A 14,173-nucleotide genomic window follows, 5' to 3' on the forward strand; every position below is an offset into this window, starting at 1 on the left:
TCATTTGCGGGTTTGGACGGGTAATGGACGGGCAACTTTCCCAAAAATCTGTCCAACGGGCTTAAAATTGTTGCCCTTACCCGTCCGCTAAATAACATATTTATTGCCCTTACCCGCCCTGTAAATAAAATGCAGGCTGCCCACGGGCTAACGGGCTTGTGAAAGTGTAATAGATAAATTTTCCAAGCAAAAGTTGTCATAAATTAAACGTAAAATTCACAATTGTATCACTGGTAATTAATTAATTATACCCTGTTGTACCTACTAGAAATTTGCAATAGAGTTTATCACCAATAAAAGTGCAACAAACAGGGACCAAAGTACCAAACCTCATAGAAATAAGTTAAATAAAAAAGCAAATCATCCAACTTCAAAGACAAATTACAACCATTGGTATTTCATAAACAACCTGCAAATTTCATTAAAAAGAGGGGAACAACCGACAGCTCTAATTAGAAGGTAAAACATGGTGTTCAAACAACACATTATCCATCCATCATCTCATTCAAGGAGAATTATGGTCCATCTAGCTTCAACATTATCTTTACCAAGAACTTTCGTGACCTACAACAAAAGTAAGATTGGAGTGAACTACTTTACTAGGCTAGAGAGATCTAAACCAGAAAATAAGTTAAATATGAATAAAACAAAATTACAAAACTACTTTACTAGGCCTGAACTTACATGTGCGATGAAATATGGCTCGCCGTCTCTAGGTCTGCGTGAGTAGCTTCGTAGATGGAGAAGCAATGGAGTAAGTGTAGTGAGCAAGAAGATGAAGAAGGTAAGAGAGTAGGAGACTAGAAAGTGACGGTTGTTTTGTGAAATGAAAATGTTAGTTTAGGCCTTTAGGGTTTCTTTTAGGAAATTACATACTCTAGAATATTCTTTTTTAGTTTTTAATTTTCTAATTCCTATGTCTGTATTCTTTGAATTTTGTAAGACATAAAGACACCAATCAGTATTTTAAATATGTTATTTAAATTTAAGGGGTCAAGCGGCCTTTCCGTTAATAAATTTTGTGTGTCGTAACCCGCCCATTTTTATTAACGGGTCGGGCCTAGCCCTTCCAATTATTGATTTTTTTAAAAAAATGTTGTCCAAGCCCGCTATTTTAGCGGGCGGGGCTTGGCGGGTTACCCCGCCCATGATCAGCTCTAACTGAATTGAACTGAAATGAACTGAACTGAATGCTCCCAAACAGAACTGAACTGAACTGAACTGAATTGAACTAAACTGAACTTAACTTAACTTAACTTAACTTAACAGAATATATTACCGAAATAAATAATAAATAATAAATAATAAATAATAAATAATAAATAATAATAATAAATAATAATAATAAATAATAAATAATAAATAATAAATAATAAATAATAAATAATAAATAATAAATAATAAATAATAAATAATAAATAATAAATAATAAATAATAAATAATAAATAATAAATAATAATAAATAATAAATAATAAATAATAAATAATAAATAATAAATAATAAATAATAAATAATAATAATAAATAATAAATAATAAATAATAAATAATAAATAATAAATAATAAATAATAAATAATAAATAATAAATAATAAATAATAAATAATAAATAATAAATAATAAATAATAAATAATAAATAATAAATAATAAATAATAATAATAAATAATAAATAATAAATAATAAATAATAAATAATAAATAATAAATAATAAATAATAAATAATAAATAATAAATAATAATAATAAATAATAAATAATAAATAATAAATAATAAATAATAAATAATAAATAATAAATAATAAATAATAAATAATAAATAATAAATAATAAATAATAAATAATAAATAATAAATAATAAATAATAAATAATAAATAATAAATAATAAATAATAAATAATAAATAATAAATAATAAATAATAAATAATAAATAATAAATAATAAATAATAAATAATAAATAATAATAATAAATAATAAATAATAAATAATAAATAATAATATAAATAATAAATAATAATAATAAATAATAAATAATAATAATAAATAATAATAATAATAAATAATAAATAATAAATAATAAATAATAAATAATAAATAATAAATAATAAATAATAAATAATAAATAATAATAATAAATAATAAATAATAAATAATAAATAGTAAATAGTAAATAATAAATAGTAAATAATAAATAGTAAATAATAAATAATTAATAATAAATAATTAATAATAAATAATTAATAATAAATAATAAATAATAAATAATAAATAATAAATAAATAATAAATAGTAAATAATAAATAATAAATAATAAATAATAAATAATAAATAATAAATAATAATTTATAAATAATAAATTTATGGTAAAAAGTCATGTCCAAAAATAGAAACAGGAAGATCAAATAGGAACGACATTTATAGAAACAGGAAGATCAAAAAGAAATGGAGGGAGTAATAAATAATAAATAATAAATAATAAATAATAAATAATAAATAATAAATAATAAATAATAAATAATAAATAATAAATAATAAATAATAAATAATAAATAATAAATAATAAATAATAAATAATAAATAATAATAATAAATAATAAATAATAATAATAAATAATAAATAATAAATAATAAATAATAAATAATAAATAATAAATAATAAATAATAAATAATAAATAATAATAATAAATAATAAATAATAAATAATAAATAATAAATAATAAATAATAAATAATAAATAATAAATAATAAATAATAAATAATAAATAATAAATAATAAATAATAAATAATAAATAATAAATAATAATAATAAATAATAAATAATAAATAATAAATAATAAATAATAAATAATAAATAATAAATAATAAATAATAAATAATAAATAATAAATAATAAATAATAAATAATAAATAATAAATAATAAATAATAATAATAAATAATAAATAATAAATAATAAATAATAAATAATAAATAATAAATAATAAATAATAAATAATAAATAATAAATAATAAATAATAAATATAATAATAAATAATAAATAATAAATAATAAATAATAAATGATAAATGATAAATGATAAATGATAAATGATAAATGATAAATTATAAATGATAAATAATAAATGATAAATGATAAATGATAAATGATAAATGATAAATAATAAATGATAAATAATTATTAATAAATAATTATTAATAAATAATCATTAATAAATAATCATTAATAATAATCATAATTAATTATTAATAAATAATCATTAATAATAAAAATTGTTAACTAATAACTAAAGACTAATTAATAATTAATAACTAATAATCCGTAACTAATTAATAATAATAATAATAAATTATATTAATTTATAAATAAATAATTATTTATAAATAATAATAATAAATAATAAGTAATATTATAACATAAATATAAATAATAATTAATACAATAATATAAATATAAATAATAAGTAATAAGTAATATAATAATATAATAATATTAATATAAATAATAAGTAATACAATAATATAAATAATAATATACTCCGTAAGTAATATTAATAATATTAATAATAGTAATAATAATAATAATAATAATAATAATAATAATAATAATAATATATTATTATTATTAAATTAAATTAAATTGAATTAAACTGAATTGAACTTAATGCTCCTGAACTGAACTGAACTGAACTGAATGCTCCTGAACTGAACTGAACTGTACTGAATTGAATGCTCCTGAACTGAACTGAATGCTCCTGAACTGAACTGAACTGAATGCTCATGAACTGAACTGAACTGAATTGAACTGCCAAATAAATCCTGAAACTGAAATTAAGCCAAAAAGAATAGGGCCTAATACTATCTCTAGCTAATATTACCTCAAATCTGGTTACACCTAAGATAATTGCCGCAAACTAAGCACAAATTAAAGCATAATTGCATATTATAAGTTCATAAAAACTACAATAACCAATCCTGCCCGAATGAAATCAATTATAACTTCCAATTCAAAACCAAATTACACAAATTCAATCATCTTTATGATTATTGCAATCATAATTTATGACTAATCTATATTTAGGGTTAACATTATATTAATTAACTCATAATTCACGTCAATCACCTCTCAATAAGCTTGTTAGCAAAAAATAATTAGCATTTGTCTATTATATAAGCCTAACTAGCTCCCTCCTCATCCTAATCACTCAAAACACGATTTATGTTTCTTTTTCCGTTTATTTGATATCTCAATGTATGTCCATGTTATACATTTAATTTATAGAGTTTTGAGTATTATTATCGACGGTAATTGAAGTATTGCTACGAATTACAAAAATATAATATTAGTTTTCTCAATTATACATCACATGTCATTTTGTGAAACTCAATTTATCGTTCACTTTTTAAGTTTTCAAACTATCCTTTTTGTTGTTTAATCTTTTCATATTTGTTTATTACTCCCTCCGTTCCAGATTAGTTGTTACACTTTCCTTTTTCTTTTGTCCCAAATTAGTTGTTACACTTCTAAATTAGGAATGGCCCCACAATTATTATATTGTCTCTCTCTTCCCACTAAATTTTTTTTGGTCCCCACTCCTTCTCTCATTCAATTAAAAAAATACCCCACTAACTCCTATCACATCTACTTTTTCAATAAAATAACAATTGATAACCAAACAATCACTTGTCACCTAAAACTTTGTGCAAAGGTAAAGATAAGTGTAACCACTAATGTTGGACGGCGGGAGTACATCATTATAAATATTCAAGTCCTTTATTTTTTGTCTTTGGTAGTGACCATCTAGCATATTCAAGTCCTTTATTTTTTGTCTTTGGTAGTGACCATCTAGCATCTATAGAGTAAGAAAAAAGTATGTGACTATAGAAATAATATTTTCAATTAATAATTACTATTTAAACCTTCATCACATGAATAATATATATCCCTATATTTCGGATTGTTGTAAATATTTTGAACCATTTTCTTAAATTTAATTTTTATTAGTCATTTTGTCACAACTTCTAATACAAAACACTAAAACTAGGCAATGCAATAAAAGTTAACTTTGAATTAGCAAGGGTGGTGAACTCCTTGAAAGGAGCTTCCAAAAATTGACGGGTAAGTCCTACCTAAGTAGGGTAGGGAACTCACTCGCCTTAATAATGTGTGTTCGTTAGGTGGTGTCGGCACGACCCGCCTTCACTAGACGTTCATTAGCGAGTCGCCACGCACCCCTGACAAGACGGGTTAGCCCTTTTTTAAGAGCCGAGAAGAATATTTATAGAAGTACGCCGTCCCTTACTCTTCCCTCTCTCCGATGTGGGATAGGTTTTTCATTCCTTTTGTTTTTGTTGATTCATTAAAACCTCTAACCTCTTCAATTAGCTATCCAGGAAGTTATTCCTTACCGATGCTTTTGTTGGATTTGGAACTTTGGGTATATGTTGCCTTCAATGTTGCAACAAATAATTTAGTGTTAAGTCAAAAGGCACCGTAAAGTGGTTTTGGTACCTATTACGAGAGCACAATTTTCTTTGTTCTACGAGAGCAAAGTGACTTTGGCACATAGAAGTGTACCAAAATCAACCTCCGCATCTAGTTTTTTTTTTTTGTGTGTTGATAATCAAAATAATTCAATGATAAACCGCCATACCACATGTACTGATGTACATAAAGATTTGGATCTAACAAACACATAAATAATCGAATCAAATAAAAACTTCCTTTCACCATAATTATAATCGTAGTATATCGAACATTATGTCTACTCTTTTTATACCGTTGCGATTTGCCTTCTTCGATGAGGGGGCCTATAGATCTGTTGTAGTTGTGATAATTAAACATGATTTCCGTCTGATTGTAGTTTAAATTAGGTACAAACCCACTATAGAAGTATTTACTACACTGAAAGTAGTTTTATTGAGATCAAACACAAAAACAAAACAAAATTGAAAGAAAAAAGGTCGAAAATAACCAAATTTTCGAAAAATTAACCATTTACAGCCTAAAAAAACCCTAATTTTTGTTAACCCTATAAGAGAAGGAACATTATTATCCTTATCTCCGTGTCTAGTATAAGAATAAGAACATTATTGACACTTTTTTTTCTCTTACGAAAATATTTCAATGTTCATGATCTTAAGAGTGTCAAAATAATCGAGGACAATAATTTTATTTTTAATGTTATTAAAAACAAATATGGTTAATAGTTCTTCATTGTTATAATTGTTTTTTTACGAGTTTACTAAGAACGCACATAATTTCACTTACACTCTTTGTAAGTATTTCTCTCTAGTCTCTACTCTTTAGAGTAGCCCATAATCTTAAGAGACTATCGAATAATTGAACCTATGATGATAGCTTTTGAAAATACTTAGTCCGTATTCAACAAGTAAGTTGGACATTAAAGATTTAAAGGTGGAAGTTTTGACCAATAAACCATCTTAATTACACGAGGGGAGATTATTGAAATGTTGGAAATTATCCATTTTCAACAAGAAATCAAATAAAACATCACTATACATACTGACTATCAAAACTTCAATGTGTGTCATTTCTCATTTACAAAAGTAAAACATACATGAAGACCACCATATATATGGATTATGAAAATAAATTGTTGACTTCTTCTTTTCACTATAGACTAAATCAACACCACTTCCAACTAACAAAAATTACAAATATTACATTAATACAACCTTTGTTCACGATAATGAGCCGCGAATTTTAATAAACATTTTAATCCTTTCTAAAAAGATCGAAAAACCATTCGATATTATTTCAAACTGCCTATGATAACATTATAATATTTTCGTAATTATCTCTCAACGACTTGTCTGTGAAATATTCGCATTCACGGATTCACCCCCGAATAATTTTACTTCCCACAATCCCACAAAAGGGAGAAAGATAAGATGCACTTCATGATCATGTAGAGAGATAAGAGAATTTTGACATTAAATTTCACATGAATCACACATTTTACTTTACTGATCAGATCAGATCAACCACAGCAGAATTGACACATACATTACAAAGCTGTGTGATATTTTTGAGATGATTACAGCATTACAGAGGGTTTGGGCTTTGGGGTTATTGAGATGAAGAGAAGGGAGAGTGTAAAAAGAGGCATATTGCTGATATATCATCCATTGCAAACCCTCGTCTCTTTCGCTTCCATTCTCGGACCGCGTGAGCTACCAGTTTCTTAGCAGCTTTGCCTCGATCTAGGCTCGTAGATATAATCTCTACTGCCTCTTGATTGGATACCACATCCCATACCTGTTGTATACACAAGTGACACATTAAGATCATGATCGAGTACCAGGTAGAATTTCACCAGTAAGCAAGTAGGATTCGTATTTCATAGCATAGCGAAAAATGGAAATCAAGTAGCTAATAGTCAGCAGGTTCTTTTGCAACTTTTTTTTACATGGAGTATAAGCAATGTTAAAATACAGTTAGAAATTGGCAATTCAATCCATCCCCGTGATTAATTAGCTAACATAGTTGCAACTTATTAGGCCATGTTCTTTTTGGTTGAATTTCAGGGAAATTCAGTTTAGTTCAACTCAGTTCAATTCTAAAGAACAGGTCCTTACACAACGAAGTTTTCGAATGTATTTTAGAGTTAATTCTACTCATTTTGACAAGTAGCATAAAGTATACCTTCAAACAACAAGGAAAAACAAAAACTAGCTTCCAAATCTCCCATCTTAATGTAGACCACCGACTATAAGTTATAACAGTGCGGCAGAGGCAAGACCGTAAGGATCACCACAGGTTCAGATTCTGTTTTCTTCTTTACGGGACCAATGAAGATGACTCGTCTACATTCTGAATGCGTATAAGAAAACTCCAAAAATACAAAAACAAAGGTGTGCACTTTCTGTAGTTTGAGAGGGCATTGGGCAACTAAAGTGTGATCCTTCTCATATCTTAATAAAGTCGTGATGCTTACGGATTAGCTACCTTTACTGAGTTACATACTTGCATATGAGTATATGACATAAACCCCATGACTCACTGCATTTAACAGTTTGTTGTTTCATTGCCCTTTCAAAGTTTAAATAATCTAAAGCACATGCCACCAATTTAATACGATGTATACCATCTAAATCGAACGAATATAGCTTACGTATTAACAAATGCACCACTCAAATATTACTTGTAGAAGCAGATTATTCTATAATGTGAAAGTGGTGTTTAAAAATAACCAAGAAAGTACAAGAACATAGTCACTTACCCCGTCAGTTGCCAGCACGATGAACTGGTCTTTACTGGTAATATTCCTTTGTGTCACTTCAGGCACTGATATAAGGCCAAAATCCTTGATGCAGTAATCCCCAAAAGCTCTCGACATTGCTAGACCTGGCACCTCCTCATCAGGTAGCCACACCCTATGCACTCCTGGCTCATCGTCTAAGCAGAATACTCGCCCATTACATTGCATTATTCGCTCAGCTTCCTCTGTTTGCAACAAACAGTAAATAAGTACCCACCAAAATTCTAGATAAATTATGGTAAAAGTTCAAGATAAATGATGAACTCACGAGGCAAATTAGGCTTAAAATCGATAGTGAGCTGCACAGCTACTAAGTCACCGTCATCTGAAGTAGTACCCAATACAGCACGGGAGTCACCAACATTAGCAATGATAATTTTTTCACCCTGCCAACAAGAAAAAACTAAATTTAGCATTCCATGATTTATATATACCGATCATAACTCCTTGTTACACATTAAGACTATTTTTTTTACTAAATTTTCAAAATAATATAATGATTTGATCAACAAAGGTTCACTTCTTTAACAAAGATCAATTTGATTAGGAAAGTAGCATCCTACAGCATCTTTGGGCTGCTAGCCTTAACAAACAGGATATATTCACGGGCTAGAAAGTCCAAAGAGATTAAGTGGAAGTCACTAACTCAAACAACTTGCTATTAAACTGATCACCGGATTATGGCATTTCTAATATAGTCCTGACAAAGAAGAATGTACTTGGGAGGTACCAACTCCAACACTAATTCCTTTTGTCAGTCCATGGCACTTCCGTATGTCATCACCAATTAAAAAAAAGAAACCTATGACTAAATAAACTAGTACTTTGTCCTCTAATTGTCGCATATATGAATTAATTATTAATCATACGGATTTAATAAGAATCATTAGTGGCAAGAGTACATAATCTGCCTCAGATTCCGCATGCTACAAAAAGGCTGGCGAAGTCTAAACCTCCCAAAGTCTACAAAAATGATGGGGCATCATTAGCCAATCTATATTAATCAAGCATTCAGAATCAAACAATGCCCTCTTTTGCAAATGGCCTTAAAATATTGATGGCTTGTTATGATTTTTGCAGTAGATTAATCTTAAAGTTACATGTATGTAAGCCTTAATCAAACAGACAAGATTCTCCTTAGATATACTTGAAAGCAAAATCCACAATAGGTGAAAATTTGAGGCTGAGAAGAAGTTTCTTGGGCCATAACAAAATGTTTTTATCACAAACCATGATATCTTATCATCATTCTCAGGAGTGTTTAACTTTAAAGTAGGACCCTTAACGGTAATGCTCTCCATAGCTTTTTCAAATGCAGGGACATAGATTAGTGAAGTCGTAATCTCAGGCAACGAAAATGATAGAAGTGTGCACATTCTCTCCAAACACAACTGCAGGACCACAACCGAACCACAACATTGGAAACATTCAAAAGAAGTGAACACAACCAAAGGTGTAAATTCGAAGGCAAAAGCTTATATTAGTGATAATCAAAGGCTCCCTAATTTAGCCACCCTTTGATCACAAGATTGAGCCACATCCTGTTTATTGCATAACCTGTTCAACTTCTACTTTATAACTTGCTTGCTTTAGGAAACAACTTTCGAGCAAAAACTATAGTCACAGTTCAAAGGCTATAGTTCCGTAAACTCCTTTATACTATGTAAGCATCTAAACCATAAAAAGGATAATACAATGCCTAAAATGAATGCTTAAACTATGTAATTTCCTGCTTGATTACTCATAAATTGATCATAAAGTCTCAACCATTTAAAAAGGAGATATGAAGGAATAAAGTACCTGTCTCACGAAAGAGAGGGCGGTTGTCCCACTGTTATATGCATCGATTTTTCTGTGTTGCTCAAGTTCTTGATCAACTGTTGCACATGTCCTTAAGTAAGATTGCTTCCAAATATTAAACCAATCCATCTTCTTATTTACATCCAGATCAAATTCCGGGTCAAGCACCATTTGAGAAAGAGTTTCTTGCCAATTGCATAACAACGATGGTGGCATCGATTCCCTCACTTTCTTGGCAACAAAATGACCCCATGGACCATGTCCATCAAAAATCCCACAAAATATCATATCAGGTTGACATCCAAATTCCTGTCATGAAAACAACCCAACCCTCAGCTTATTTTTTAGTCTACAATATGGAATTTATATTATATTCAATCAATAATTAACAACATTCACCAGTTCATTTCTTTCCAACAGAGAGAATAAACCCAACCAACATTAAACAACATAATCTATACTCAAATAAACATATAACATCCCAATCATAAGGAGGATTATTCCACCAATAATAACAATCATTTGAATACATAGAAATCATAAATAACTTCAAACCTACAAATAATATATATATTGCATTATTATTAAGTAATGTATATACCTCCCAAACAATGCAACAATCTTGATTAACACCCTTTTGACCCCTCCTTGTGCATACTGAGGCGAAGTTTTTCGACCCGCCGACATTAACAATGCCAGAAGACCTTAATATCAAATCATTCTTCTTTGCATCCTTTGCTAAGGACTCTGCAGTTTCCCTACCTACAACTCCATTTCCTGAATTCTTCACTTTCTTTATTGAAAATGATCTTGCTAACCCATTAAACATTGATGACCAATGACCCATTTCTTTTATTTTCCTGCAAATTATACTCAATAATCAGTAACAACAACAACATCCACCTGTTACAATTCAGTGCCTTTTATCCATCTAAGTAAATATTGTATAATTCAAACTTGAAATAAATGTTTTGGAAAATAAAATAAAAAAATTATAATAAGCTTTTTTTGGGGTGTTAGAATGAAGATAAATATAGAAGGTAGTAAAGTATTTAAGCTAACAAAAGTTAGAGAATATTGAATCTTACATGGAATTCCAATTTTTGCCAGAAAAATCACTAGAACTACATAACAGAACAAATATAAATTCTGAATCATTACATTTATAATATGAGTGGTTTAATGAGATTAAAAACTATATCTTAAACTTAAAAAAATAAAAATAAAAACTTTATTGTAGATTAAATATTACTACTTTGAAGCATAAAACTATAAAAGTTATGATCAAACAAAGTTCCTCCTTCCTATTAAGGGTAATTAATAAATAAACACTTAGATTGCAGAAGGGTCCCAGTTAATCCATCTTCCTAAAAACATACCCCTAAATTTTGAACCCCATCATTAAATTAAATCCCAAAAAAAAAATACCCTTCTCCAAAAAAATTGGAAATTCAAAAAAAAAAAGAAACAATCAAAAGACACACCATAATTCTTAACTATACTAAGAAGAGCAAAAAAAAATCCCACAAAAAGGCAATAAATAAGAACAAGTGATAGAAATAGTAAGTTTCATTTGACAGTAAATTACTACCTAACCCTGAATTCTGTGTGTTCCAAGTTCAAATTGGTGGGTGAAGAGAAAGAAAGTAGAGATCAGAGAGCAGGAAGTTGATGCAGGTGATGAAGAAAGGAATAGTTTTGATGAAATTTGAAAAGAAAAAAGTGGGAAGAAAAGATATTTCCAGAAAATGGAGAAAGAAATGGATCACAGGAGTCCATATCTTGTTACTCCTCCCTCTTAATTATGTTTCTGTTTGTGGATGTTTATTGAGGAAGAGAGAGAGAAAGAGGGAGCAAAACTACAAAAAGGACATGTAGAGTATAAAAGATATCAATACATGTATGCAATTGGGGTACGTACCAATAACTCAATAAGGCAATAGCGTCAACAAGTGCTTCGATCAGTCGGTAGGATATTCTTCCAACTCTCGAGTTTCATTAAGTATTGTAATGAGGATTCAAGAACTTTTATTTTTTATTTTGTTTGGGTTCAAATGAGTTATAAAAGGCAATTCAAATTATAAATGGAGGCGCAGAGTTGAATCTAACACCTATTGTATATGGATCAGTTTTAACCAATAGACCAAAATTTTATTGATATTCGTGAATACTTTATAAAAGAGAATCCATTTCGAAGTTGTCATATATCATGACTCGAATCTGGATTAGGTAAAATCTAGCAATGAAGAGTAACTATGTGTACGTGTATTCTTTTAGACTAGTAGTAGTCTTGTTTTCTAGCAACTTGGAGAATGAAATCTTGTTTTGTCTCTCAATTTTTTTTTCTACCAAAAGTCATCAAGATGGTGTAGTTAATTGAACGTTGTTATGGATTTAAACTACAATTATTGTGTGGTTGTAGTTAATTGCGATTAAAGTGTTTAACTAATTGAAGATTAGGTAAGTAGGTTAGTGGTAATGGTTAGTTAAATCAATGTGCGGTGACTCGGTGAGTAGATGACGGTGGCACAGTAAAAAAAAAATGTTGACAAAAACAAAAAAATGTTGACCAAAACAGAGTATGTGGCGTTTGACCGTTTGTCATGAATTGCTATAATTAAGACTTTGAAATAGTCACCACAAATATTGTATATTTGATTTGTATGTTTTTTTTTAATTCGAATAAAAGGTAAATTTATAAAATTAAATTAGGTAAATAATGAGAATATCAAAACTATTGTTTCCATTTTTTGATTCGCTAAAGGAGGAAAACTTTTGAAATTATTCAGATAATTTTAACTTTCCGATATATTCTTATTGTCTGATTAGTTAAATGAGGAAAATTATTGAAATTAGTAAGAGAATTTTAATTTTCAGATTTATATAATTCTACACAGTTTAAAAAATTCTCCATACTTAAAAAAAAAAAAACAATGTGACAATTATAACTTTGAGATATTTCCATACTTTTACTTTTTTCATAGTTTTCTCTCTAGTTGAGAAACTCTTGTACTTACATTTTAACTTGTTTTTTTTTCCCGTAACTTTGAGATATTTCCACACGTTAACTTTGTTTATTTTCCATAATAAACAAACATGGTAAAATTGGGAAATTCATATACTTACATTTTTACTTAGTTTTTTTTCCATTAAATTGAAGTTACCAAAACCACTATCAATTTTATCAAAATTTAAACTTTGAATGGTGGCCAGGTTTTGTCTATCTTTCTTTAGAATTGTTTACATATCTACGGGACTTTAAACAAAAAAATACCTTGTAAATTTTGTCCATATGTGCTCACAAGTACAAGCACACCCCGTCAAAAATAAAATAAAATGTACAAGTACATAAATAAAGAAATACTCCGTAGTTGTGGTTGTATCATACATAACATACAACGAGTTGTACATAAAAAAATTTGCTGGGTGAGCAACATACCTATATTTAAAAAAAAACTTACATCGTTCCTAAATAATGTTAAGTGCTAAGCTTTGTTCACCATATGTTCCTAATCAAGTCTAATATATCCAGCCTTTTGTAAACTTTGATTGCATTATCAACCTTGATTTAGGTTTAACTACATTTGTGCATCTTCATTCTTCAGTAGAGGACTAAATTTATGGTTTGGTACTTAGCTTAATCAACCTTTCATAATTTTATCATTTCAATTTTTTTTTATTCAAATGTGGAAACATGGTTTCAACAGAAAGGAAAAAAGACATTTTATTTTATTATTTCAATTGAGCTTAGTTCAATTGATTATAAGTGTATTTTCCAAATCAACCTTCTTCTTTTCATAAAAAAGAAAAAGAATTCCATCTTCTTCTTTAAGTTTTTTGTTTTTTTGTGGGAAACCTTCTTCTTTAAGTTATAGCTTGTTGTTAGTTCATTATTTTTCGTATCTAATACTACGTAAGACATTGCCCGTAGATCTTGTGAATATAATATTGTACAGTAATACAATTACGAGCATACCCTTAGTATCCTCTATTAGATCTCAACCTTTACTTAGTACTTTCGTACTTGTTAATGGGTTAAATAGGGAGTACATAAATAGAGACGTTAATGACCAAAATATCACATGTCGAA

At 27.9% G+C, this 14,173-nt stretch overlaps 1 protein-coding gene and 1 long non-coding RNA gene across 3 annotated transcripts; both read right to left on the reverse strand.

Annotated features, from left to right (window-relative positions):
* Positions 1-321: 321 nt before the first annotated feature.
* LOC110777807 (uncharacterized) lies at positions 322-1,266 on the reverse strand. Its single transcript, XR_002530583.2, has 2 exons — positions 685-1,266; positions 322-564 (listed from the first exon to the last, which is right to left on the reverse strand). It is a non-coding gene; the product is annotated as an uncharacterized lncRNA (long non-coding RNA).
* Positions 1,267-6,931: 5,665 nt separating this feature from the next.
* Positions 6,932-12,144, reverse strand: LOC110777806 (probable protein phosphatase 2C 73). 2 transcript variants are annotated; one of them, XM_021982399.2, is made up of 6 exons: positions 12,005-12,144; positions 10,685-10,943; positions 10,084-10,392; positions 8,552-8,669; positions 8,245-8,468; positions 6,932-7,280 (listed from the first exon to the last, which is right to left on the reverse strand). In XM_021982399.2, exons 2-6 carry the CDS (start codon positions 10,928-10,930, stop codon positions 7,092-7,094), a joined length of 1,086 nt encoding a protein of 361 aa, XP_021838091.2. In that variant the 5' UTR covers positions 10,931-10,943; positions 12,005-12,144; the 3' UTR covers positions 6,932-7,091. The 2 variants fall into 2 exon arrangements, with proteins under 2 accessions (XP_021838091.2, XP_021838090.2); XM_021982398.2 differs by lacking the exon at positions 12,005-12,144 and adding an exon at positions 11,675-11,982.
* Positions 12,145-14,173: the final 2,029 nt, after the last annotated feature.

This window comes from Spinacia oleracea, chromosome 4 (genome assembly GCF_020520425.1).
Source record: "Spinacia oleracea cultivar Varoflay chromosome 4, BTI_SOV_V1, whole genome shotgun sequence".
In the NCBI taxonomy this organism is placed as follows: Eukaryota; Viridiplantae; Streptophyta; class Magnoliopsida; order Caryophyllales; family Amaranthaceae; genus Spinacia; species Spinacia oleracea.

Coding starts and splice junctions, on each gene's coding strand:
- LOC110777806 (XM_021982399.2), bottom strand. CDS start 10,930: ATGGGTCATTGGTCATCAATGTTTAATGGGTTAGCAAGATCATTTTCA. Junction 8,670..10,083: donor CCCTCTCTTTCGTGAGACAG/GTACTTTATTCC, acceptor TCTTGTTGGCAG/GGTGAAAAAATTATCATTGC. Junction 7,281..8,244: donor TCGTGCTGGCAACTGACGGG/GTAAGTGACTAT, acceptor TGTATACAACAG/GTATGGGATGTGGTATCCAA.